This window comes from Etheostoma spectabile, chromosome 18, assembly GCF_008692095.1.
Source record: "Etheostoma spectabile isolate EspeVRDwgs_2016 chromosome 18, UIUC_Espe_1.0, whole genome shotgun sequence".
Taxonomy (NCBI): Eukaryota; Metazoa; Chordata; class Actinopteri; order Perciformes; family Percidae; genus Etheostoma; species Etheostoma spectabile.
In genome coordinates this window covers 8993873-9018237 of record NC_045750.1, presented here as the reverse complement: position 1 = coordinate 9018237, position 24365 = coordinate 8993873, and the positions used below count along the sequence as shown (strand labels likewise).

Here is a 24365-nt window from a genome sequence, read left to right as displayed (position 1 = left end):
ACAAAAAGAAAGAAAAGCATTACGCTGATGGGATCTTTATGATGTTTTATTCCAGCACAAGTCTTTTGTGTTGTAAAATGGCTGTGTAGCTAGGAATTAAAGGAGAAGTACAAAATGGAAAATTACAGACAGCTCTAGTATAATTTGTTTAAATCCCTATTTGTGTTTATTTCCTATAACCACATCTAGGAAAACATCATTTCCCTGCCTTCTTTGGAAACATGGTCAAAATCAAAAAAAGAAATTAAAAGTGAAAATATGAAAAGAAAGAAAGAAAGATGAAGCTTCATTTCAAGTCACTCTCACGATGGAGGGGAATCTTAGAGGGCCGCTGAACAAATCACATTTACAGCCTGATTAATAAAGTCGTCTACCCAGTCGGGTAGCCCTTTTTTTGCATTTCACACAGTTTCTACGAACAGTGGCACACAGGGAGGGCAGTAAACTGTGATAATTGCTGGTCCTCTATCATTTTCCTAATTAAAGCAGGCTAAGCAAATTACATTTAACTGACCTCAAAACCACAACACAAGGACATTGGAGAGAGAACAGCTGCATCATTGCAGGGCCCACCAGAGTTCCCCTCGTCTGTGAAGAGTGATCTCTTCCTCACTGGGCCAGTTTTAGCTCAACACCATGAAACCATCTTTATTACAAATGTTTGTCAAGGAGTGTGAGAAAAACAGCATTATTTGGGATTGTGGTCTACCAGGACATCAGGTAAGGCTCGATAGTCGAGGTTTTTCCACTACATCCTGGTGATTTAAAATGTACAACGGTACAAATTCGAAACTGGGCCCATGTGTTGCTGTGCAAACGCTGTGTCAGCCAGCACACAGATGTACAATAGCTCCAGTGTCTTTAAGCAAACAACTTCCTGGTCAGGAATTCAACAAAAATTATAAAAAAAAAAAAAAAAACACTGAAAAGCGGAGGTAAAATCCTTGCTTTCTTGTTTAAAAATAATAATAATAAAAAAAAACATTCATGATATTTTAAATTAAAAATCTCTGAAATTATCACGGACCAAAAGAGAACCGCTGCCGTCATTTCCAACATTGAAAACTCTTCCTCAGCTTCATTATATACAAGATTTAAACATATGACATGAGGACGACAGTTTCATGTAATTTAAAATGAATAAAAATTGACCACTCATGGTGAAATTGCCGCCACACTCTGTCACAGAGCAACACGACATTATGAATCAATCATATATATCAAAAATGGAGAGGGGGGGGAGAGACTATCACACACACTCACTTAGGCAGGTTATGCTGTAAATTTACAGTAATGACACCTATTGTTCTGTAAGCCAAAATCTCTATTTTAGAATGCTGAACATAAGGGTAGCTTTCTATAAAAATCATATTTTTTCCAAGTCTTTTTCCCACCTGACGACACTAACCATATGGCTTAAATATTTGTAAAACGATGTAGTCCAATGGGGGGTATAAGAGTCTCTTGCTTTCTAGAGATGATCCACCACTGCTGTGTGTAGCTGCACATGGATGTGTATGTGTGTATGTTGGACAGCAGATGGTGAAAAGGGGAATCCACAACTTTTAGGGCAATCAGACTTTTTTTTTTAAATTAGCACTACGGCACAGTCTCCTCTTCCTCCCTTCAATGTCTGACACAGAAAACGATCCTTAATGCAAGCGCAGCATCATAGCCACCATTCCCTTAGGCTTTCAACAGGGCTGCCAGTGTAAACATGATCCCCCTTTCTCAGTGAACTCAGAATACTGCCTCAACAGACAGGTGAAAACAGGAGAAAAAAAAAAAAAAAAGTCAACAAAAAGACAACAACAACAAATACAATGGCCATTGTTCTGGAGATATGCAGGTTAAGGGAAGAAAACAAAAGAAATTAAAACATTGACAGCTACCACACAGGGATATTTCCTGGGACAGGGAGCAGGTAGGGCAGTATGGATCCTTAGTGCAATGAAGGCCAGAGGAGCTGCGGGCTGCGCAGCCTCAACGTTCATACAGCCGCTCGCTCTGGAAGGTGTGGCCAGCCGGCTAGTCAGCGGGCTGAAAGAGAGGTCCAGTGGGCTTTATCAACCCTTGCCAGGAAGAAGAATAAGGGCAGACATTATGCTTCTAGTCACAAATGTTCACTCACACACGCGTCCATACATACTTTATACTCTGTAAAACTACTACGGCTAAAGCCTAGGAGCTGGGGGAAGAGAGAGAGAGTTCGGTCCAGAGTGTCCCCTGGAGGAGTCCTGAGCCTCATTTCGTTCACTTCGAATAAAAAGTTATGTACGTGTGAGCGTCTACGTGTATGAGGACGTGTAAACATCAAAATGTGAGTCGTGACGAGTGCGAGAGATTATTCTGCTAGGCCGTTGGAGCGAGTGTGTTGTGTTAGGGTTGTGTGCAAGTTAACTATGCCTGTGACCAGTTTCATTTTGTATTGGTATTTGTATTCCGTGTGTTTGTGTTCTTCATATGTTTTTTTGATTCCTATTAAGTCTCTCCACTGTTGTAAATGTACATTCATCAATCGAAGGGGGCTAGTATGACGCTGGGCCCCACACACCAACTGATCCTGAGGCTTTTCCAGTGGTCCGATAAAGACTCTCGCCTCATCAGCGCACTCAAAATAAACAGCAGTAGAGGTACCAGAGGACGCTGTACCACATGTAGCCAGAGGCGAAAGCAAACGACTGGATAATACACAGCCACACGGGGTCGAGGGTCATCTGCCGGGAAGCTGCCTCCTTGTGTCCTTCTTGAGAGGGGAATGATCCTGTTGAGGAAGACATAAATACAAACCACTCAGAATATTGCTCTTATGCATAATAACATGCTAAACCAAGAAGTTGTGATTTATAGTCAAACTGAAAAAATCTTTTCAGCGGCAACGATATGAAACGGTACACACTTCCTGTCTCCTAAAGGGGTGTTTGAACGTGTAGTAAACGTTGCGTTGATGGATGAAAAGTTCTTTAAATAATTTATCAATATGTTCTTTTGCTAACGTCAGATATTTACAGAGCTTAAAGACATTTAGTATCACAGAGATTAGTTTGTTAGGGAGTTCACAAACGTTAGCTGACGTTAGCTTCTCTGTGTTGCCAGATCTCGCGAGAGTTTGGTCCTGGGACAGAAAAGGTCTCAAACAATTTTCTTCTGATGTGTCCATCTGAAAATTGCCATTCTAGTGTCAGAATGTTCTGGAGATACGTGGGATATTGGGTCCAATATCTACTCTGGTGACTATAGGGCTCATAATCTGTGTTCCCGTTCACTTCTCCCGTTTTATTAATACACTACAGGGCCTGCTGCTAGAGGTGTGGCCGTGGCGGCGCCCATGTGACACAGATGCAGTAAACTACTCTGAGTTGGGGCGTCACGGTTTTAAACCGTCTTCGATTAAACATTAAACAACATGGCTGTTCTCCAACCATGGATTTTGTATATGTAGCTACTTACTTCTGAGGCATTATGGCCGTAACAAAAACAAACCTAAAACTACTGTCAAACTAAATATATGAAAACGAAACCTTTCTGAAAAACTGAAACTGAACTAAAACAAGCAAACACTGAAAACTAAAATGAAATAAAATAGTCAAAACTAGAAAGACTTCACACAGGGAAAGTATCACTGTGACAAAGTCACTTCATGTCAGTTTGACTTGATGCAGACACATTGGCACAGTGACAGGAAGCCGTTTGTACGGGGTGACTCAGCGCTGTTAAAATAACAATTCTTCCCTAGTGGTTCATTACCATTGTTATTCGTAGGATATACAGCATTATGTGCTGCAGTCAGTGCCGCACCGCAAAGTTGACAGTGCGTCTCCTAGCAACAGCAACCTTCAAATATTGGTCAACTGTTGGGTAACATGGTTGGGGAAAAACACCCACTTAGAGGGCTGTAGCTCGGACAAATATGTTTTTATCAAATGTGGTTTGTTTTTTTAATCCCCTTTTGAAAAATAGAAAATATATGCAACATAGCTGTGTTACTATAGTTTATATTTGTTTACACAAAATTAAGGAGATATTTCAGCTTGACTTTAACAAGTTGAAATGGTGAGACAAACCTGTGCTGTAGAAGTGGGTCAGCAACTCTTCTTTCTCCACAAACCTCTGATACAGCCAGTCAGTCAGGGCCTCTGCCTCCACAGGAACCTCTTTTATTGGGTACATCCTGAAAGAGAAGGGAGACACAGGCAGACAGGGAGAGAGATGAAACACAAAAAAGGAAGACTGAAATCTCACTCAGCAGAAACTGTCTGAATTGATCAGTCGTGGAAGCTGCAGTCCAAACTCTGTGTCAGCCGTGGTCTCTGAGCAGAGCAGTCCATTTCAAACTGGACTCTATTACAGCAGTCTGTGTGTTTGCTGAAGCTTCAGCTTGTTTTAGGGATTCATTAGCTGTCAAGCTCCTCACAGTGAGACAGAAGTGCTGAGGGGAGCCTGACAGGAGACAGACAAGTCATGTAGGTCCACATAATGGTTGGAAGAAAAAAAAAAGTAACTGAAAAGTTTAAATCCATCAGTTTTGCCACTTAGACATGAAGAAGCAGCACCATTAAATTCAGGTAACCATGAGACAACCTCAACTAGCTCTTTATTTCTTATATTAACTGTCTCTAGCTGGCTAATACTAATATAAGAATTTTTTCAACCCACATGACAAACACTGTTGATGAAATGAAAACACAATGACTGCACTGGTTCACATTGTGAAAACAGTGAAGGGTCACTTTACAAGCCATGATGAGAGTGCTGATGAAGTCTAGTCTCTTGCCAGAAGGGGTCCCTAGTAGGCTGCACTCCCACATAGACCAGTTCCTGGTCACCTTCAAATAGAGGTTACACTCTCCTCCCTCAGACGAGCATTTCCTCTGCACTCAACATTTGCTCAATATTCCCAACTGGATAATGTCCACTGGAAAAGTACATCTGTGCCTAAGAGGAGAGCTTTCATCAGAGGGAAGTAATAAGTGATACAGTATTGATTACTAAAGGGATCAAACTATATTTTAAAAAGCAATCTATGCAATAGCTATAGCACTGTCAGGATGATATCTTGTGGTTCAAATAGAGTTTAGGAACACAGACATGTTTCCGCACTCTCTTGCAGGACATACAAACATATGACTACATCACTTGGGCCTTGGGTGTAGGGGGCGACAACAGAAATGGAATATTCATGCAGAAAGTGTCTAGCCTAAGTTCAAGGAGGCACTGATAATTCTGATCAAGTAAACATGCTTAGATAGCATAGAGTATTTTTCAAACAGCATGTGTAAGTTCCCAGGATTTATTTCTTGCCCTGAAACCACCTGACTCTACATTTAGGTGGCTACCAATCACACTGTCTTGCTCCAGTCCTATCCTTTATTTCAGAACCATAGGACTAAAACTCAGGGCTAAAACTGAACTAATCCTCACATTTGAGAAACTGGAACGGGCAAAGATTTGACATTCTTGCTTGAACAATAACTGAAACAATTAATTGATTATCAAAATAGTTGTCAATTATTTTTCCCCACACATGCCATTATCATGTGGCCTTTTTGGCATATTCAAGTTAAAGTAGAGGGAGAAGTTTACCTTAAAAAATTCAATTTTACGGCACGCCTGGTAAGCACACCTGGTTGAGCGTGCGCCCGTGTATCTGACTTATCAATTAAGGCAATAAATCCAAAACAAATATCTTTAAAAAAAAATTATTTTAGAAAAGGGCATACTAAATACTATATATTTTTTGAATTTTAATCAATACATGTTTCTCTTTTTGCCCTGGTATTGATAAATACGAGGTTGTCAGTGCTGAAGAAGGCACACTGTTGCATAAATGACAGCTCATGTCAGGCACGAGTTAGGTTTTCTGATTAAAAAAAAGATTCTGAAAGTTATTAGGCATGGCAACTTTATACAGCACATTTCAGCAACAAGACAATTCAAAGTGCTTTACATAAAACATTAAAGAGCAATTAAAAACAAGACAAGAACACGGTAAGACAGATATAAAAAGTTAGTTAGTTACAGTGCAGTGTAAGAAATGAACAATTAATTGATTTAATAAAAAGCAGCATCAAAAGTCTTCAGCCTTGATTTAAAAGAACTGAGCTGCACTTTTCTATGTGGTGCACAAAAACTGAACGCTGCTTCTACATGTTTAGTCCCTTGGGACTGATACAGTAGGGTTTTGTAAATGTGTGTTGTACGCATAATTAATAATAATGGTAACTTATTTTGTTGTTTTCCATAGACAGCCAATGGAAGCATTTATATTTTAAACAGAAGAGGCCCCAGAATGTAACCTTGGGGGACTCTGCTTGACATATATGTCTACTCAGGTGTGTCATTACCTATAGACACAAAGTAGTGCCTGTTATTTAAAATGATTCAATTCCGTTTAGTACTGTGCAAAAAAATTCCAATCCAGTTTTCCAGTCGGTCTAGTAATATGTTGCGGTTGACTGTGTCAAATGCAGCAATGAGATAAATTAGATCTAAGACTAACGTTTTGCCACCGTCTGTAAGTACATGCCATTTAAGACCTTAACAAGAGCAGTTTCAGTACTGTGGTCAAGCACCTGACTGAAATACATCAAAACAGTTTTTAGTGACAAGAAGCTTTTTCAATGATTTTACTTAAAAAAGGAAGGTTTGATAAGGGCCCATAATTGCTTATAATGACATGTTTAGATTGTCCATTTTGTAGGAGTGGCTTCATGGCTGTAGTTTTCAGGGCCTGTGGAACAATATCTGAGAGAAAAGACGTGTTTACAATCTCCACGAGATATGAGGCCAAACTACTTAAAAACATTTTGTCGGTTGGCAGAATTTTAAGGCAGCAGGAGGATTTCAGATATTGTCTAATGTCCTCCAGGTCTATTGTCTGTAATATAAAATTGTGTCCATTTAGCTAAAATTATATGTAAGACCATTTTAAGAAACAAATCATTTTAAACAAAGCAAATATATCCGATAAAGTGTAAAAATGTATAACATTACATTTGCATAGCTGAAAGGACACTTAAAATATACATAACTCAAATCTACGGTACCCCTCTACAGATCTTTGCTACACTACATAGTTTGGGATATTTGTTAGGGCCTTCTATTTATGGACATTTTTGTCTTTACACATCAATGAATGTTAAGTCTTTGAATATCACTATCTAATTTCATAGTTGCATCAACTGGAGTACTTTTAATACTTTTTATGGAATTATAACGTAGATGAGTAGATATTTCTTCAGCAAGTGTGGATACCCAAGACTATACTGGGTGCTGAGACAAATTCAGGCTGAAGTCAACATAAAACAGTTTAGATCAATTAGTGTATGGATATGACAAACAGATGCTGCGATTTTGGTTACTGTAGTGTGAAAAATGGAAACTTTATTGTTCTGAGAGAAAAGAAACAGTATGGTGATATTTGTTGTGCTGAGAGACGCAGTGGCACATGTAACCGTATACAGTTGTGATGGTGGTGGTGAGGAACTGGTTGGCGTGAGGCCAGGGCAGCACTCCCATTTCCAGCCTAACCCACTTGGCAGCAGCCTGCTTGTTAACCTGACACACAGACAGCTGCAGTTTCTTTTGTCAATAAGCGTTACCATCAGACTTTTACCATGAGTGTACCTGCACTACATCCAATAGATGATGTACATCTTCACTTGCCTTTGTGGTTGTTATTGTCTGGAAAATATATATAGAGGTGGACAGATGACAACCATTAAATATAGTTCCTCGTAGAGATGATAACACCAATGTTTAATCGTTACAAGAAAAATTCAGGTTATAAGCAGTGGAAATCAGAAGATTTTGATCTGCATATTTACTCCCTTGTTTGAACCATTAGCTCCTGTAAGCTCCTATTCTTGAGATATTGTTTCCCCTTCTAACTGGGCTGGGAAGCTAACTCAATTTGGACTATTCCTGGAAAAGTCTGTCCACTCCACAAGCCTCTTTGGAGGGTGGCCAGCATTGTTTGGGGACTCTATAAGGCCCTAAATGTCTCTTGCTCTGAAATCCTGAGAAAGAAAGAGGTGCCCTGGGAGGACAGGCTCTCGGGGCCTATGTTGCAAAAGGTGAATATTGAGATTAGTGGCCAGTGTGGCTTGGGGAGCAAAACAAAGTCTCCTGTCCTGCTCCCAGTCTCTTTGTAGTTAAGATAAGAGTCATCTATGTGCAATGAAGCTCCAAATCCCAAACTGCTGCCTTTGAGTTCTTTCTCTCAATTCTCCTGTGGTGTAAGCGTCAGTTTTACTAGCTAAAGCAACGATTAAACAAAGAATAACTAAAGTATGACAAAGCATGCATAAGGTTTAGCTTAATTTGTGCTACACTGGATCAATAGTGATGCAGAATTCCTTGTATAATTTTTATTATTTTGAAGTAAACCCTACTTAAGGGCAATTGCTTGCAGAATGCCAACGCTTTATCTGCAATCGGAGAAAGGTTGAGAAACAGTAAGAGTCTGCTGGTTAATTGCTACATTTAAGGCCCTGACGCACCAAGCCGGTGGTCGGCCGTCGATTTTATTCGGCCTTTGTCAGCCTGTTATTGTTGTCGGCCGTTGGCTGAACAGCCAATTAATCTCATTAGCTGTTCATTGGAGAAAAAAGGTTTGAACCCGCGAATAGCTGCTTGCGGCTATGTTTTACTTTTGTTTCCATCATGCAGAGCAGACATCACATACTGCACAAGGACCATACATAAGCTTTGTGTTATCAGTCTCTCTTTATGCATGATATGATTACAAGTATATTGTTTCCGTACATTTACATTTTTTGCACAGCCAATACTTAAAAGCTTTCAGTATTACAAGGTTTGCCTGCTCAATTTAGTGGGTTTAGGCTGGTGTGAAAGCCGTTAGCTTGACTCTGGTGCAATTAAACAACTGGGAGTCTTGGCTGTCTGTTAGTAGTGTGAAAGCTTAACTGAACCTAACTTTTGAACTGCTAAGAAAGTGATCTCCTGATCTGTAGAAACTGCATATAGCCTATATTTATACAAGATAATTTTGTAAACAGGGTGCACCATGTGTGTGGGAAGTTCGCGAGTTAAAACCAAGATGAGAGTTGTTCCCTGTATTTTAGCAGTTCCACAAGAAAAAGTGAGTGAAATTAGTGAAAGACAGCTACCACTACTCCCTCATGTAATATTACGGTACAAAAAAAAAAATTCAGGGTCAAGTTGCAGTCAAACAATAGTGCTCATAATCAGTTATTTCTTTGCAAGCTCTTTGTGACACCCGAGTATACAAAATGCATTTTAAAGTGTTAGATGTAAGGATACCAATTTAGATTTATTTTCCTGGCACTCGTTAACCAATCATTAACTGTTTACCAATGAGCAGGCAACTGAGTCCCAGTTCGGGAGACTCGGATATACTTTTGGCGGGCAGCTGCGGACATTTACTGGTCACGTGTCCACTTTCTGGAACCGCTTGCGCCCACCAATCATCAATATAGTGAGCCACAGAGAGCTACAAGCTTAGCAGAAAAAAAGAGCTTAAAACAGAACTTGCTAGTGCAAAGTTAGTACAAGCAAGTTAAAAAAAGATTGTATAGCCTTTTTTTCTTTAACCATGCAACAAACCTTTTCTAATTACTAATAGAAATAATCGGCCAAAATTCTTGTTGGTTAATGGTTAATTATTAACATCCCTAGTTGCATGACCTGCTGATGATGAAAGATGACTGTGTTCATGTTACTTCATGTTACTTTACTTCAAAAAGTCAGTGTGAACACGGAACAGAATTCAAGAACCTCTTTTTGTCTTGGTCCGGACCAACTACAACGGATCACCGATGTGTTTTGGATTAAAACTAGAGTGACCAGCTGACACTACCATGTTTTTCTTCTCCTTATCCCCACTTTGATCTCGGTCTACGTGGCAGGAGCACACGTTCACCTTGTCACCGTGACCAAATTCCCCTGACAGATTGCTGCTGTTGTCATCATCTGAGGACACTGGAGAGGGAATGGTAGGAGGAGCAGCTTGGAGGTTAATGACAGCTGAGCATGGGAGCATCGACATCTTATCAGTGCACAGGTCAGACAAAAGAGGCTATAAAACCACTGTCACAGGTTGATATGGACGGCATGACCTGATCTGTCTTTATAGGCACATAGATGTCAGCACACCCTGCAGTTTATGAGGGCGCATATTGTGAGACGATGAGCTTTTCTGGTAGGCCTTTACGATTAAATCGCGAGTCGCCCTGTCCACAATTTAATCTTTAAATAACTATCATTTAAAAAAATGTATATACATAAATTATATTTTAAAATCTCCAATGATTTTGATTCCCATTTCATTGCTACGAGCGGACTGCAACAAGAAGCGCTACCAAGCACTGCAATGTTCTCCCTTCTCTTCATTGAGGCCTCTATGTTTACAGGCTTGTGGTCAAGCGCAATGTGCTATAGGTGCCAAAAAAAAAAAAAAATCGGTTTGGTACTGCCAATTTGTTTTGTTTTGGTCAAAAGAAATCATAGAGAATCGTGATATTGATTTTAAGCAAAAATAATCGTGATCCATATTTTTCCATGAATCTTGCAGGCCTACTTCCTGACTACCGGAGCTAGAAGCAGAGACTGTTTTTTTTTTTTTTTTTTTTTACAGGTCTAAGGGTGCCGACTGAAGTGAATATAGATGAAAGATGGCTCCTATAATGGGTTTCTATAGCAAAAAACTACTAATTTATTATCCCAAGACACCCTCTCTAACCACCAAGGTACTCACTACACTCACAGGTAAAACTCGAGCGTAAGAGATATTAATCTGGGTGAGGAGCTAAATGAACGTCATTAAATACAAAATAAATAGAAAATAGCAGGACATGTAGTGTCTGATTTACATCTAGTAACTACTAACCTGCAACCTTTTTGTAAAGTGCTTAGAGAAAAACTAAATCTGCCTCAGATATCTTAGGAAAGCGGTAACGGCTGCAAGCTCAACAATTCTGGGCAAGTGTCTCTAAAGGAAAGCCAGGTGTGCAGCTACAAAGCATCCATGTGATGACCAGGCAGACTCAGACTCCATAAATCATGTCACCTTTCAGATATTTTCAAACAGCAGCTTTTAGAAATGCACACAGCAGCACAAAGAACGAGAGGGTACGGTGCATTTAAAAGAAAAGGATTTCAATATATTTAACACCCACTACAGCCCTTGCTTGGCCTTTGTACACCCACCTAGCTCTCCCATCTGCCATTCACAGAGGGCTTATGATGCTGCAATCTGAAAGACTGAGATTATGTGTAGAGAAGGTCAGAGACACAGCAAGGGAGGGTGGGGCTGAAGGGTGAAGACAGAGGGAGAAATAGGGAGGTGGAAGGATTTAAAAAAAAGAAAAGTGCCCGACGTGGATTCATCTAGAATATTACCCAACTCTCAGCCTACTGTTTTGAAGCTGTGGCTCAGGCGCAGTAATAATCCATATAGCCCCGTAGTTGACGTCTAGCTAACATCTGATGTACTGTACATCTATGTTCAGTGCCTGCGCGGGAGGAAATAACTTGTCAGTAGTATGTATGTTTAACCCCACAAATAAAACCAGAAGACCAAGCATCTCAGAAAGATGCAAAACAAAATATAAAAACCATCCAACCATTTTCATACCAGCGTGAATCGGTTGAAACGGTCTTCTTCTGCTTGTAGAACAACAAAAGAAGAGGTAGATGCAAAAAATGAGAAGACACCTCACTAAATGGGAGAAGTCACGGATTTGCAAAGCTCAACAGCCAGTCAGGCAGCTCTCATACGGAGAGCCTGCAGTCTGCCTGCTGCAGTTTCAACATGCTGAATCACAGATAAGAGCTGACACACTGCTTGTTGCCACGGCCCTTAAGCTGCATGTGAGGTCTGAGGATTCTCTTTCTGCATATTTTCTGATAACACCACCAATTCTATCATAATAGTATAACAATTTAAAAAGTCCCATGGCATGAAAATTTCACTTTGAGGTTTTTTAACATTAATATTAGTTCCCCCAGCGGCTAGAAATGGCGATAGGTGTAAACCCAGCCCTGGGTATCCTGCTCTGCCTTTGTATAAAAGCTCAGATGGGCCGATCTGGAATCTTGCCCCTTATGACCTCATAAGGGGCAAGATTCAAGATTACCAGATTACCTCCCCCAGATTTGCCTGCCCAGAAAATTTGGCCCCCCATGAAAGAGAGACATTATGGCTTTCAAACGAGCACAGTAGCAATTGGTCAAGGAAACACGCCCATCCTCTTTGCCAAAATCTAAAGACTCAGAAATGGCACATACTAAGGAGAGCTCATTGTGGGACTGACTGGCTCTAGTGGCTGTAATTCTGCACCAAAGCTGCCTTTTGGTAAAGAGACTTCAGTTACGGGATTATGGGACCACTAAGGCCTATATAAAAGCATCCAAAGAGCACCACGTCATGGGACCTTTAAAAATTACGATTCCAGTGGAATCGTTTCTTTAATGGAATTGCTTGGAATAGTTTGGAGGATTTTGGTTTCAAATCTGATCATCAGATCCAAATTTAATATGCGCAAGTTTTGGTTTCCGTAGTGGGAGGTGTCTGTTGTGTTGCTGCCATTGAGCACAGTAAGCGGCGCTCTACTGTGGCTTTATTTTACATTGAAAAAGCCTTGTAAAACTGCAATCCACTATTGCAAACCTTCCTCTTATTTGTGAAATAAGAATGTGACTGGTTTCAACTCCACCCCTCAAAGAATCAGAATCGAGAATCGATACGCCACAACTACTAAATCTCTGGCTGCTGTCACAACCATCTCAACAAGAACCATGGTTTCCATAACAGTCCTGATGCAAAATGGCACGACCTTAAATCACAAATATTTATTATTCACAATTGGTTCAACAATGTAGGTTTTTAGTTTGATTTGTCTGGTCTTCCAAGGAATCTCAAAACTATCAAATTCTCTCTCTAAAAATTTCGTTTTGACCACAAATTAACTAGTGCGTCCTCTGCTCGTCTAGTTTTACTTTGCCCGATCATACGCTGCACCTAGAGGTGGACACACACACGTGAGCTGTGTCAGGAAGTTGTTTAGGGGCAAAAGTTAACATTGAGGGCCAAGATGACTTCTATCTGATGATTAAGTCTTGATGCATCAAGGCATGCATAATAAATTGTTATAAAAAATCACAATTTTGATTCACCCGTTCATGATAAAATTTTGAATGACTTTGATTCTCATTTAATTTTACGAGCCGACTGCATCACAAATGCTACTACAAGTTTTAAACATAGACTGTATAAAAGGTTTTAAAGCACTCCCAAGAGCTGCAATGCTCTCCCTTCTCTTTATTGAAGCCTCTGTGTTTCCAGGCTTGCGGTGATGCGCAATGTGCTATAGGTGCCAAAAGAAATCTGTTCGATACTGCCAATTTGTTTTGTCATAGTTCATGCGTGCCATAAACATACTTCAAGAGGGGGAAAAAATTGTGGCAGAGAATCGTGATATCAATTCTAAGCTAAACAAATCAGGATTCATATTTTCCCACGAATCATGCAGGCCTAGATACTTCCCTTTATGATCTACCCAAGTCAAAACAATGCACAGGGCCACATCTTGAACAGAGCCTACCCTCATCATATCCTCAATTGGGGGGAATAGCAACCGAGGGGAACCCTGGAGGGCACTGACAGGTCAACAAGCATGGGGGGAATGCATTTGCTTTGCATTAGAGCATATATTTATACATTATATATAACTACAGAATACAGGATGTTTGATTAGGTTTATTTTATTACTTTTTTGTAACTTTTCAACTAAAACCTTTTGCACGTCTTGCACACACAAAATCTATCACAGTCAAGCACTGGCAGTAGAAAAAGGTGGTCAAATCTGCCAAAACAGAGGTTTAAAACAAATATTTTTATTATTAAATTTAATCTGCAAGTTATTTCCTTGATAAATAGCTTGTTCTGTAATTGCCATTATAAATTCCCAAAGCCCAAGACCTTCAAATTAGTTGTTTCAAACCAACAGTCCAAAACCATCGACTATTTAGTTAACCATCATATATGAGAAAATGAGCAAATCTTCATAAAAGTGACTTAATTGTACACTTAGGAAATGTCTGTAAATGCTTAGAAATGTCACACGTGGGCAAGAGAAACAAAACAGGGACCCAATCATAATAAGAACAGCTCCATAGTGCTACTATAAGTCTAAAACTCCACAGGGACAAGGTATGTTCTGCTGACTCACCAGGTATGCAAGGTGGGATTTTATGTAGTGAACGTGCGTTATCACTGGGTGGATGAACCTCAAGTTCCCCCTCGATATGTAAATGAATGCTGCTAAAGTGTTTCACGTGAACAGTATGGAGTCTCAATGTTTCTGTGTTCCAAACTAAAATCCCTAGTAGCTACAAGTGACCTGTGATGCGACTTTCTCGGGTGATACAGATTCCTTTGATGGGAAATACGAAAAGGAAGACACAAGCAAACAGCACTTGTTTTGTCAGTCAAACGATACAGTATACAAGCAATAATGACCTGAAAGTACTAATACTAAAAGTTTAAAAATGCTTTAACAATATAATACTACTAAAATTATGTTGCACTTATTTCATGATGTAATGTGGTACATTCTCACGTGATGCAGTTTCTTTGCATGTTGGCAGCATAGTATATTTGCATAGTAAAAATGGTTCTGGCGTTTTACTCATGTAAAAACTAGATAAGCACAAACCAGGTGAATGTTATGACCAACTTTTTTCTTACCTGTAGTGTACATGTGTGACTGTAGGAGGTCTGTAGCCAAAGATCCAGGTCTGGATGTCCATGGGTCTTGCTTTGGGGTAAGCTATGGTCACATCTATTACCCATTGCAGGCCTTTACGTTTGTTACCTGTCAAGTAAGAAACACACATTAGGAAGTTAGGACACATTTGAAATGGTAGGGGGCTACGCTAGATAAGGCTCAACGTCAGCCAGTATTTTAGGTATGGCATACTTAAATAATCTAAACAGTGAAATCCTTCTTATTTCCCAACAACCAACAAGGATTTTAAGTCAAGAACGCACAGCAGCCCCAGAGCTGGTAGAGACTCAAAAACAGTGTTTCCATTCACATATTTTCATGCGCATTTGAAAAGCTGAATGAAAACGTCAACATTCGATAAAGCTTAAATTTTGCAAAAATGTTTACACTTGCATTTTTTTTTTTACCTTTGTTGAAAAAGAGTTGATGGGCTAAATTGGATATGGCAACGTCTTTGTCAAATAAGTTCTTCTGACATAGCAAACATTTAACTCAAAGGACAGCTGTGTCCGCTGTCTGCTTCTTCTAAGATAAGGCCTGCGTTTCTGTTGCGAGTCAGCGGCGTGGATCTTTCTATGTCCAACACACTAGAAACATGTCTGACACGGCGCTGCTGCTATGTGACATACAGGGAGGACATGCTTGTCATGAAGGCAGCATGTAAGTTCTAACATGTTAACATGGGAGCCAAAATAAAAACCGAAAATCCACGCAGCTGACACACATTCAGTGTGTAACCAGTCTAAGGAAGACTTCATTAATCCCACACTGGACAAATTCCTGTGCTCCAGCAGTACAAAGGACATAGGAGGAAAAATATATAGAGAGATTATAGTCACAGTAAGGGGTAAGCATAAGTAAGATTATAAGAAATAGAAAAAGATCAAATTAGTTATAACAATAGAAATAATACAAACCTAATTACACTATAAACACCCTGTCAGATATTTCCATAATGTGTTTTTGTCCAAACAGCATGAAAACATGGCCAACACTCACGGACATGAAAGAACATCTAAAACTCGCTGAGCCAAATTCCTGATGGAAAGGCACCTAATTTGAATTTCTTTTTTTGCAACATTTCAAAAGTTTCCTTAGAATTCGCTTGACAATTGAATTGAAAAGCGACTAATGACACATCAACGAACACTGGTCATCCAGATTAAGAACATTATGTCCAACTACCAGGTGTCTCTGGAGATTTTTATGTTACGCAGCCAAATGAAGGCTGGCGACCTGCCAGACTGGTGGAAAACAGTCTGACCAACTAAAGTCCCAACTTCACAGAATTTGGCTGGCAGCTACAATTATGAGTCACAGTAAGGGAAACATTGTCACCTCAAAAACTCATTCTTTGTAATCATGTTATTTTACCAATAAATGACCACAAAAACTCCTCAGAAAACTTCAGAATGAAAGCCTAGTAAACCCTCCATTCACGGAAGGGTAAGACAGAGAAGACGTCAGGTGGAAGAAGTGAAGAAAGAAATGTGACTAGGTGGTGATGGTTGATGGGAGAGGGAATGCTAAACATGTGATAAATATTGGTCAGCTGTGAGGCAGCATGTGTGTGAGTATATATGTATATTATGCAAGGTCAGCTCTGTGCTCACCTGCATGTAACCGCAAATAAGAAAAAATATAATAAATGAAAGGATGCATTTTCTCTACATTAAACCTCTCGTCTGTTCTTTGCAAGACTGAATTTCACTCAAACATGACTTAGTCTTACGGTATAATCACTGTGTGTCACTACCAGAAGTGTTAAGAAACAAAAAGAGCTAATCCACTACCACAACACTGATGAAATATATTTCCTCCTGCATCTAGCATTAGAGCTACGCTATTCTAAACACATGCCAGACCTGTCTTTGTACTGGATGAGAAGATATGAAACAACCTTAACACCTGAGTGTGGGTTTTGACAGCAATAAAGTGGATTAACTAAACACTGGCGTTTTCCTTTAAGATGAACAAGGCTGTCTAATGTAAAAGGCGAAAACACCAGCAGCCTCAGTCGGCATGGACAGATCTAAAATGAGGTTGCTGTGAAACAGTGCATATTTGACTGCTTGACTAATGTTACAGGCTGCTGTTACTGAGCACTTCCCTCTCGGAGCACACTGGCTTCTTTATGCAAGGTCACACATCCTGTGCCTGTGTGACAAAGTGAAGCAACATTTGTATGACTCATCAGTCATGTAAACAATACAGGGTGTAATGTTGTGTCTGAGTCAACAGCAGTAAAGCAACAAATGTTGCCAACAAGTATTAATTTCAACATTTTAACATGCATACCACACAAAAAGGTGGGGTGAGCAGGTTGAAGTGTGTGTCAAAGTTCCTTCCTCACAACAGCCAATGGTACCCAACAAAGTAACCAACGAAATGCCATTTTCAGTCTTTTGAATGCTAGCTATATGGAATACTTTGAATATGGAGTTTTGCAATATAGCACTATAAAACATTAGACAATATAACTGTCAACCAAAATAGATTTTCCATGTTCCATGTTTATCCTTCATGCCTTTAATAACTTTGGGTGTATCAGCATGCCTGCTTTATGACAATATTGGATTTGATCTTTTTTGCTTTGGCATTTCAAGTTTGATATTTTTTCCCCATTTATAGTTTCCTAATTGATCTACCCGAAAATCTACTATATCACAATACAATGCTAACCAAGCTAGCTGTCTGAGGCTAATGTATTGTTAATAAAACATTCTAAAGTAAGTGTTAATTACAGTTTGCTAACCGTTGTGTATTTTACTCTTTTACCATTTACTCTTGACTCCCTGTTTATGCCTACTAGATTAAATACAGTGTTATACATCTTATGGGGACTTAATGTTGATCTTTCACTAGTGATCCTTTACTTCCTGGCATGAAGCACAATATAACTGCATTGAAATTTTGTTTATACGTTTTGTGGATCCAGTCCCTATACAATTTAGTTTCTACAATGCCTTTTGTCTAGCTCTTTACAATATCTTGTCTTTTTCTGATTTATTATCACTACAATAGACTTACTGTTTTCATGGTTTCTCAATTGCCTGTAGTAAAGAATTAAAAGGCCTACTGTTCTTCAACCTTTTTTGGAAGTGTGTTTAGCTTGCTGCATAGCTGAGCACCTACATGCAATGTGGGGGTACAACACCATGAAATTCCTTTAATAATGGCACACCTCTGTGTACAAATCGTGAAACCAAAAAAATGACCAGAAAAAAAAACACCAGACAAAGCAAAAACAAAAAAAAAGAAACAGGACATGGCTAACACCATAATTATCCCTGTGTGGGTAATTAGATCTAAAGGTCTGTCCAAGTGTGCTGAAAGGCAGCCCTCGTCTCCTGTGAGCGGCCGGCCATAGGACGGGGCCCTGAGCCAAGGTATCACTGGTGCCCTGTGTGCTGTGACAAACAATACTGTAATAACAGCAGCCATGGTAATTTAAAATGACAGAGAGGCCCTGTCCTTCGGTAAAGAGTTAGAGGAAGGAAAAACACTGGCAGATATCTGGCTCTCTATCAGGCCACTCGGCAGGCTAATTACAACACTTGAAACCCACACATGTCCCCTCCCACTGACTAAAATGTGTGGAAAAAACTGCCTCTGATTGGCCAGCGTTATCAAACACATTTACGTTTGGAGTTTCATTCCCAACCTAAATGACTCACAGCTGAGAACTGTATGCACATAAACCTTATCAGGTTCTGCAGGCTGTAAATTACACTGGTGACCAGTGACTTAAGCCTTGTATCTGCGCTGAGCCGTGTACTGTAGCCCGGGTGAAATTGCATGGCTGATACACAACGGCAAACACATTTACATCAAACCCTGTTTTCTCCAAGTGGCCTATTTGTCTCTGAGTGAGTCAGCAAGCACTGGGCACCTCTGCAGAGCATCAGTGAGGGTCAGAGACAGAGACAGAGAGAGACACATACAGACACAGAGACACACACACACACACACACACACACACACACACACACAAAAGGTTTTAATGCCATTAGCTACATTCAAGTGGAAGGGAGAGCCCTACTGCAACAACCAGCTTCCCCTCCTCCTGAGCAGCTGGAACAGAGAAAAGGGCACAGGAAGATAAAGAAACAGCTGGAATATGAACTGGAACTACACACTAGACAAATGCAGGGAAAAAATATAACACAAACTAAAATGTTTAAAAATCCCCTTCAAGCCAGAGGTTATGAACAAAACGCCTGCTGTTGTCAGTGTTTGTCAACACTGATGAGGCGTTTAAAGACTTTGTAGCAAATGTGCAGAAAATAAAAACGTGCACATACAGCATTTCATTTAGCCCATGAATAAAGCAGTGCTCGTCTTTATCAAACCATCGTACCATCTTACAACGGCTGATTAAGAGATCCTCCTCCTTGGGTTTGACAGACCGTCCTGCAGAGGGATAAACAGACAACCTCTTGCAGTTAGTGCTGAGGCTGTCAGACACAGAGCTGTGTTAGCAACCTTGTGAAAGGCTATAGTCCCTGAGCAACATTCTCAATAATGCTGTCCCAAAGTCTCTCCAAATTACTATTAAGACAGCATACCCTTAAAATGGATTTTGAACCAAAGCCAGGAGAGTCTGCTGGGTAAAGTGAGTGTGTAGTGTGCTCGGGCATGGGGGACTCATTGCATCTGTATGTTCATAGCCGTTTTAACACTGTGCTTTTTGCTGGGGACGGTTCCAAAAAGACGGTTTACTGTTTTATCTGGATCATTTTGATTAGTAAACAATAAGCATTTGCGGTAGAAAAACTGGTACTCAAAGAAGGAGAAGAAAGTGGATCATCTTCACTACAAACAAAGACTACGGTATAATATCTGGATCTATCTAAAGACAATATGGACATAGAGACCGTAGCGTAAGAAATTTACACCCCAGTTGGTTCCCATGCTTTGTTTATGTTTGTTTTCTCCTTTTTGTTTGTAACATATCTTTAAATTGTTGCAAATAAATCCAAGTGTCAAATAAAATTGCCCCCTCAAAAGGTTGTTAATTGCAGAGTTACCTTTCCGCTCACTGGCTGTATTTAGGGCTGGTCTCTAGACGGAAAAATGACTGCAAATAACCACTGTGGTTTAAGGGACCTTGATGCAATTCCTAGCACCTCTGTGCATGTCAACCCTTTCATCTCCTGGCGATCTTAACCACCAATCCCAGTTCATTTAAAACAGAACTCCCAGAGAACCGCAGGACACAGAGGTGATTAATAAAAGCTTCATTCGTTTGAAGCATGCCTCATCCCTAGCCTTCTAGCCAACATAAGATCACATTTGATCTACAGTCCACAGAAACTAGAGTAAAGCGTTCAATCAATATGACAAAAAGACTTGCAACTCCAAAGAACACCTCCAAATTCAATTCCAACTTTGCTTGAAATTTAGTATAGCAAGTGTCATCACAAAAAGGCCTAATACAAAATATTCAAAACCCATTTACCTTTCAAATCAATTGCTGTCAAAATAAAGCAAAAATATCTGCATATTTTCACACATTACAAAATTGTTCACCTCACAACAAAGAGAGCAGCTGAGGACATTTGTTGCATGTCATTCCCATTAAGTGACAGGAATTCCCGGAAAGAATTTCAGTTCACTGAGATATCGTGTTGGAATGGGATGGACAGACAACGCCAAAAACACAATGCCTCCGGCCAGAAAAAAAAAGAGAGAAATCAAAGTAAAAAAAAAAAAACAGGACTGATTAGAACAAACTTCTTAGACCCAAAGAGATGCCACACATATTCCAGTAAAAAGATCTGGGAAATATACAAATGCTACGGAGAAAGGTTTTATGTGTGAGTTACCGGTCTGGTTAGGGGTCCCCGTCTCGCTGCCTACGCTGCCATTCTCCTGCTGGGCTGACAGGGTTTTCAGGATAACGTGGGTGGCCCCGATACGAGGCAATGTGACGTGGGTCAGGTGGGGGAGAGAGCGCTTCTTGGCAAACAACTGGCTGGTTTCCCGCCGCTTGCGCAGGAAGCCACCCTCTGGGAACAGCACTATCCACTTCCTGTCACGGCTGTGGTAGTATTTCTCTAAGTGATCTTTCAGGTAGATCAGCTGCTTGTCTCTGTGAGCTTTACCCTGTGGAAAGAAAAGAAAGATGTTAAGAAAATAAACAATGCAAGCATCATTGGTTTCATCTGTTCAAGTCTTGAACAGGTGAAAAATATAGAGTTTCCCAAAAGGGGCTGCTAAAACTAGATGACTACATTCAAAACAAGTGCATTTAATTCAAATAGTTAGCTTTCTGTATTTCCCCTAAGGGAACAAAGTAATTGCGGCTAAATGCTAAAACTCATTAACCTAACAAGGTAGAAGGGTTTTGTGAGCAAACAAACAAACCAACCAAACAAATGAATACAAATCACAGGTTAGATGCAGAAACACTAAAGCACCCAGAGCAACATTAATAGCCCTACTGAAATGGATGCAAAACATGACGGCCTTGACAACATTAAGAGCATTAGCAGTAGCGGGGCGGGACGGAATTGATTTTTAGTTAGGCCCAGTCAAAAGCCATTTTAAATGCATTAGCATAGCTGGGCTGGTCTTTGTATGTGTCACGGGAGCACACATGCAGCTGTGTGTAGGAAAAGTGCTTACAACACAATTAAAAAGGCTACAAATATAGAATTATTTTGCCAAAACAGAAGTGAAGGACTTTGTAGCTGCAGCTAAGTCTGATTCACAGAGAGAGGAATAGGCTTTCACAAACCTATACATGACCAGGAGACTGAGGTTTACTGCAGCTACAGGAGCTTATTTTAAAGAGTTACATTTTTTTTGGTATAAAATAACGTTTTAGTTTTTTTTTTGTCCTCTTAAACTTTAGCCTATAGGATTTAGGATTATGGGAGGAAACATTTAGTATCAAAGAAAAACTGCATTGAAAGTTTGGCTGCTCAACGCTTTGAAATGCTGACCCAGACAGAACCGGTATAGCTAGTCGGTTCTGTGTCGTGTGAACACTGTCGCCACGCAAGTGCAACGCTGACATGATGTTTGTGGACTAGACGAGGTGGTGAGGCGCAACCAAAGCCACACTTTCCCATCTTTCCTTGTCTCTTCATCAAAGCTGCAAATGCTAAATAAAATTAAATCTCATCCCTAGAAGTTCCTCTCCCCAAAACTTATGTTTCAATACTCCAACATGCGTGATTGCAACTGTGCTGGACCACCATAACTTCTAGTTATCAGATGTGTAAACTTGTACATTCAAATGTGCACTCACACTTCGTATTACCTTACTTGCCAGTTTGACTCGACTCCAGTCAAGATTTTGTATAAATAGGTGGCTGAAATGTGACAAGAAAATGTCAACAGCCGCTAGTGACTGAATTATTTGAGTGTTCAAATATAATGGCTTTGTACATCCTTAAAATAAAAAAAACATGGAAAACTATAAGTTAGTTAGGCAATATTGAAACACTCAACTAACTTTCATTGTTATGCGGATGACACACAATTTTACCTATCAATTAAGCCAGACGAAACCAGTTAGTTAGCTAAACTTCAAGCACGCATTAAAGATATAAAATCATGGATGATTTACAATTTTCTGATGTCATACTCAGACAAAACTGAAGTTATTGTGCTTGGCCCTAAAAACCTCCGAACCTCATTATCCAAAGATATAGCTACTCTGGATGGCATTGCCCTGGCTTCCAGCACTACTGTCAGAAATCTAGGAGTTATTTTTGATCAGAATTGATTCTTTAACGCCACTTACAAAAAAACCTCAAGAGCAGGATTTTTTCACCGTTGTAACATTGCCAAAATTAGGAACATTCTGTCTTAAAATGATGCTGAAAAACTAGTCCATGCATTGTTACTTCCAGGCTGGACTACTGCAATTCCTTATTATCAGGATGCTCAAATAAGTCCCTTACTCTACAGCTGATCCAGAATGCTGCGGCGTGTGTTCTGAAAAGAAAAGAGATCATATTTCTTCTGTATTAGTTTTGCTAATGGCTTCCTGTAAAAACCAGGATTGAATTTAAAATCCTTCTCCTGACCTACAAAGCTCTAAATGGTCAAGCACCATCATATCTTGAAGAGCTCTTAGTGCCTTATTGTCCCAATAGAGCACTACTCTCCCAGAATGCAGTTACTTGTGGTTCCTAGAGTCTGTAAAAGTAGAATGGGAGTCAGAGCCTTCAGCTATCAGGCTCCTCTACTGTGGAATCTGCTTCTGGTCTGGGTTCGGGGGGCAGACACCATCACCACATATAAGAGTAAACTTAACCCTCTCCTCTTTGATAAAGCTTATAGTTAGGGAGTGAGGAGCTGCAGAGTCCGCCTAGCCCGGCACACTCTCGTCATAGTCGTCAGATTAATTTACCATATAAACAATAATATAATAATAGGGAGGCAGGGCAGTACAGCCCAATCCGGGAGAGGAGAGTTCTAGCCTGACCCGGCTCCTCTCTTTACCCTGTCTCTCTTAATTATGCTGTTATAGTTTTATACTGCTGGGGGACTTCCTATAAAACACTGAGCTCCTCTCTCCTCTATCTTTCCATTTGTGTGCATCCATGTCCCAGAAATGCTTGTTACTAACCTATCTCTGGGGAGTTATTCCCTGGAGTCCTTATGTTTTATTCCCCCCCCCAGCAAGTTTCCTTGGATTAGGGAGGCACCAAAATCATGGTTGCAGCTGCCGCCGTGGTCCTGCAATGCCCTGTTACATCCTACTACACTCTGCGCTGCCCTGCTACGTCCTGCTGTGCCCTATAATGCCGTGCAGTTCCATGCTATGACATGAGCTACAACAAACTACTATTTTATTATCTTTTATTGTTACCGTTATTGCCACCATTCATTACACCCCCAACTGGCCCCGTCAGACACCGCCTACCAAGAGCCTGGGTCTGTCCGAGGTTTCTTCCTTAAAAATGAGTTTTTCCTTGCCACTGTCGCACTAAATAAATGCTCTTGTCTTGAGAGAACTCATGTTATGAATTGATACTATAAATAAAATTGAAGAAGTTATGCCTCTAATTGACTTTCAGAGGTTAAGAACACCAACACTACCAAGAAAAAAAGAAGAAAAAAGTCCAATTACAGCCCTAAACCACAAGTTAGTGTGCTATGGCCATCAAAGACTGCTGTGTTTTGCTGTGCATAATGATGTTAGAGACATGTCTGCCAGCCTGCGTGGACAGCAGATGCTCGGGAGGCTGGGGGAGATGCTTGCTGTGCTATGCGGACGTGTAAAGTATTCGGGGGAAAGATATCAAAAATGCCCACACAAGAATGCCAGAGAGGATCACAGAGAAAGTGAGATGACGGCAGAAATGGCCGAGCCTGCTCAGGCCTTCCACTACAGCCTGTCTGGCTCAGGGTGCATCACCCTCGGCACAGTGCCTGATGTGAGCTAAAGAACTGATTTACCTCTTGCCATAGCAGTGGTGTTTGTGGCAGTGCTTTTATTTAACATGACAATAGTTTTAATCTTTGTCCTATTGGAGCTGGTGCCAGCAGATCCTGTTTATTAACATCTAAAGCATCACATGTATATAAGCTAATGTATTCTGACATACAGTAGTAGGGCTGAGCAATATATTG

General features: G+C 40.3%; 1 protein-coding gene across 1 annotated transcript in view; it reads right to left on the bottom strand.

Annotated features, from left to right (window-relative positions):
- Positions 1–1579: 1579 nt before the first annotated feature.
- The window catches only part of lpgat1 (lysophosphatidylglycerol acyltransferase 1), a 44221-nt gene continuing 21435 nt past the window's right edge, over positions 1580–24365 (bottom strand). The window contains exons 5-8 of the mRNA XM_032542625.1: positions 20600–20879; positions 14732–14858; positions 4065–4171; positions 1580–2764 (exon numbers count right to left, since the gene is read on the bottom strand). Coding sequence (XP_032398516.1) covers positions 2613–2764; positions 4065–4171; positions 14732–14858; positions 20600–20879 — 666 coding nt within the window. The 3' untranslated portion in view covers positions 1580–2612. The remainder of the gene's footprint in view (positions 2765–4064; positions 4172–14731; positions 14859–20599; positions 20880–24365) is intronic.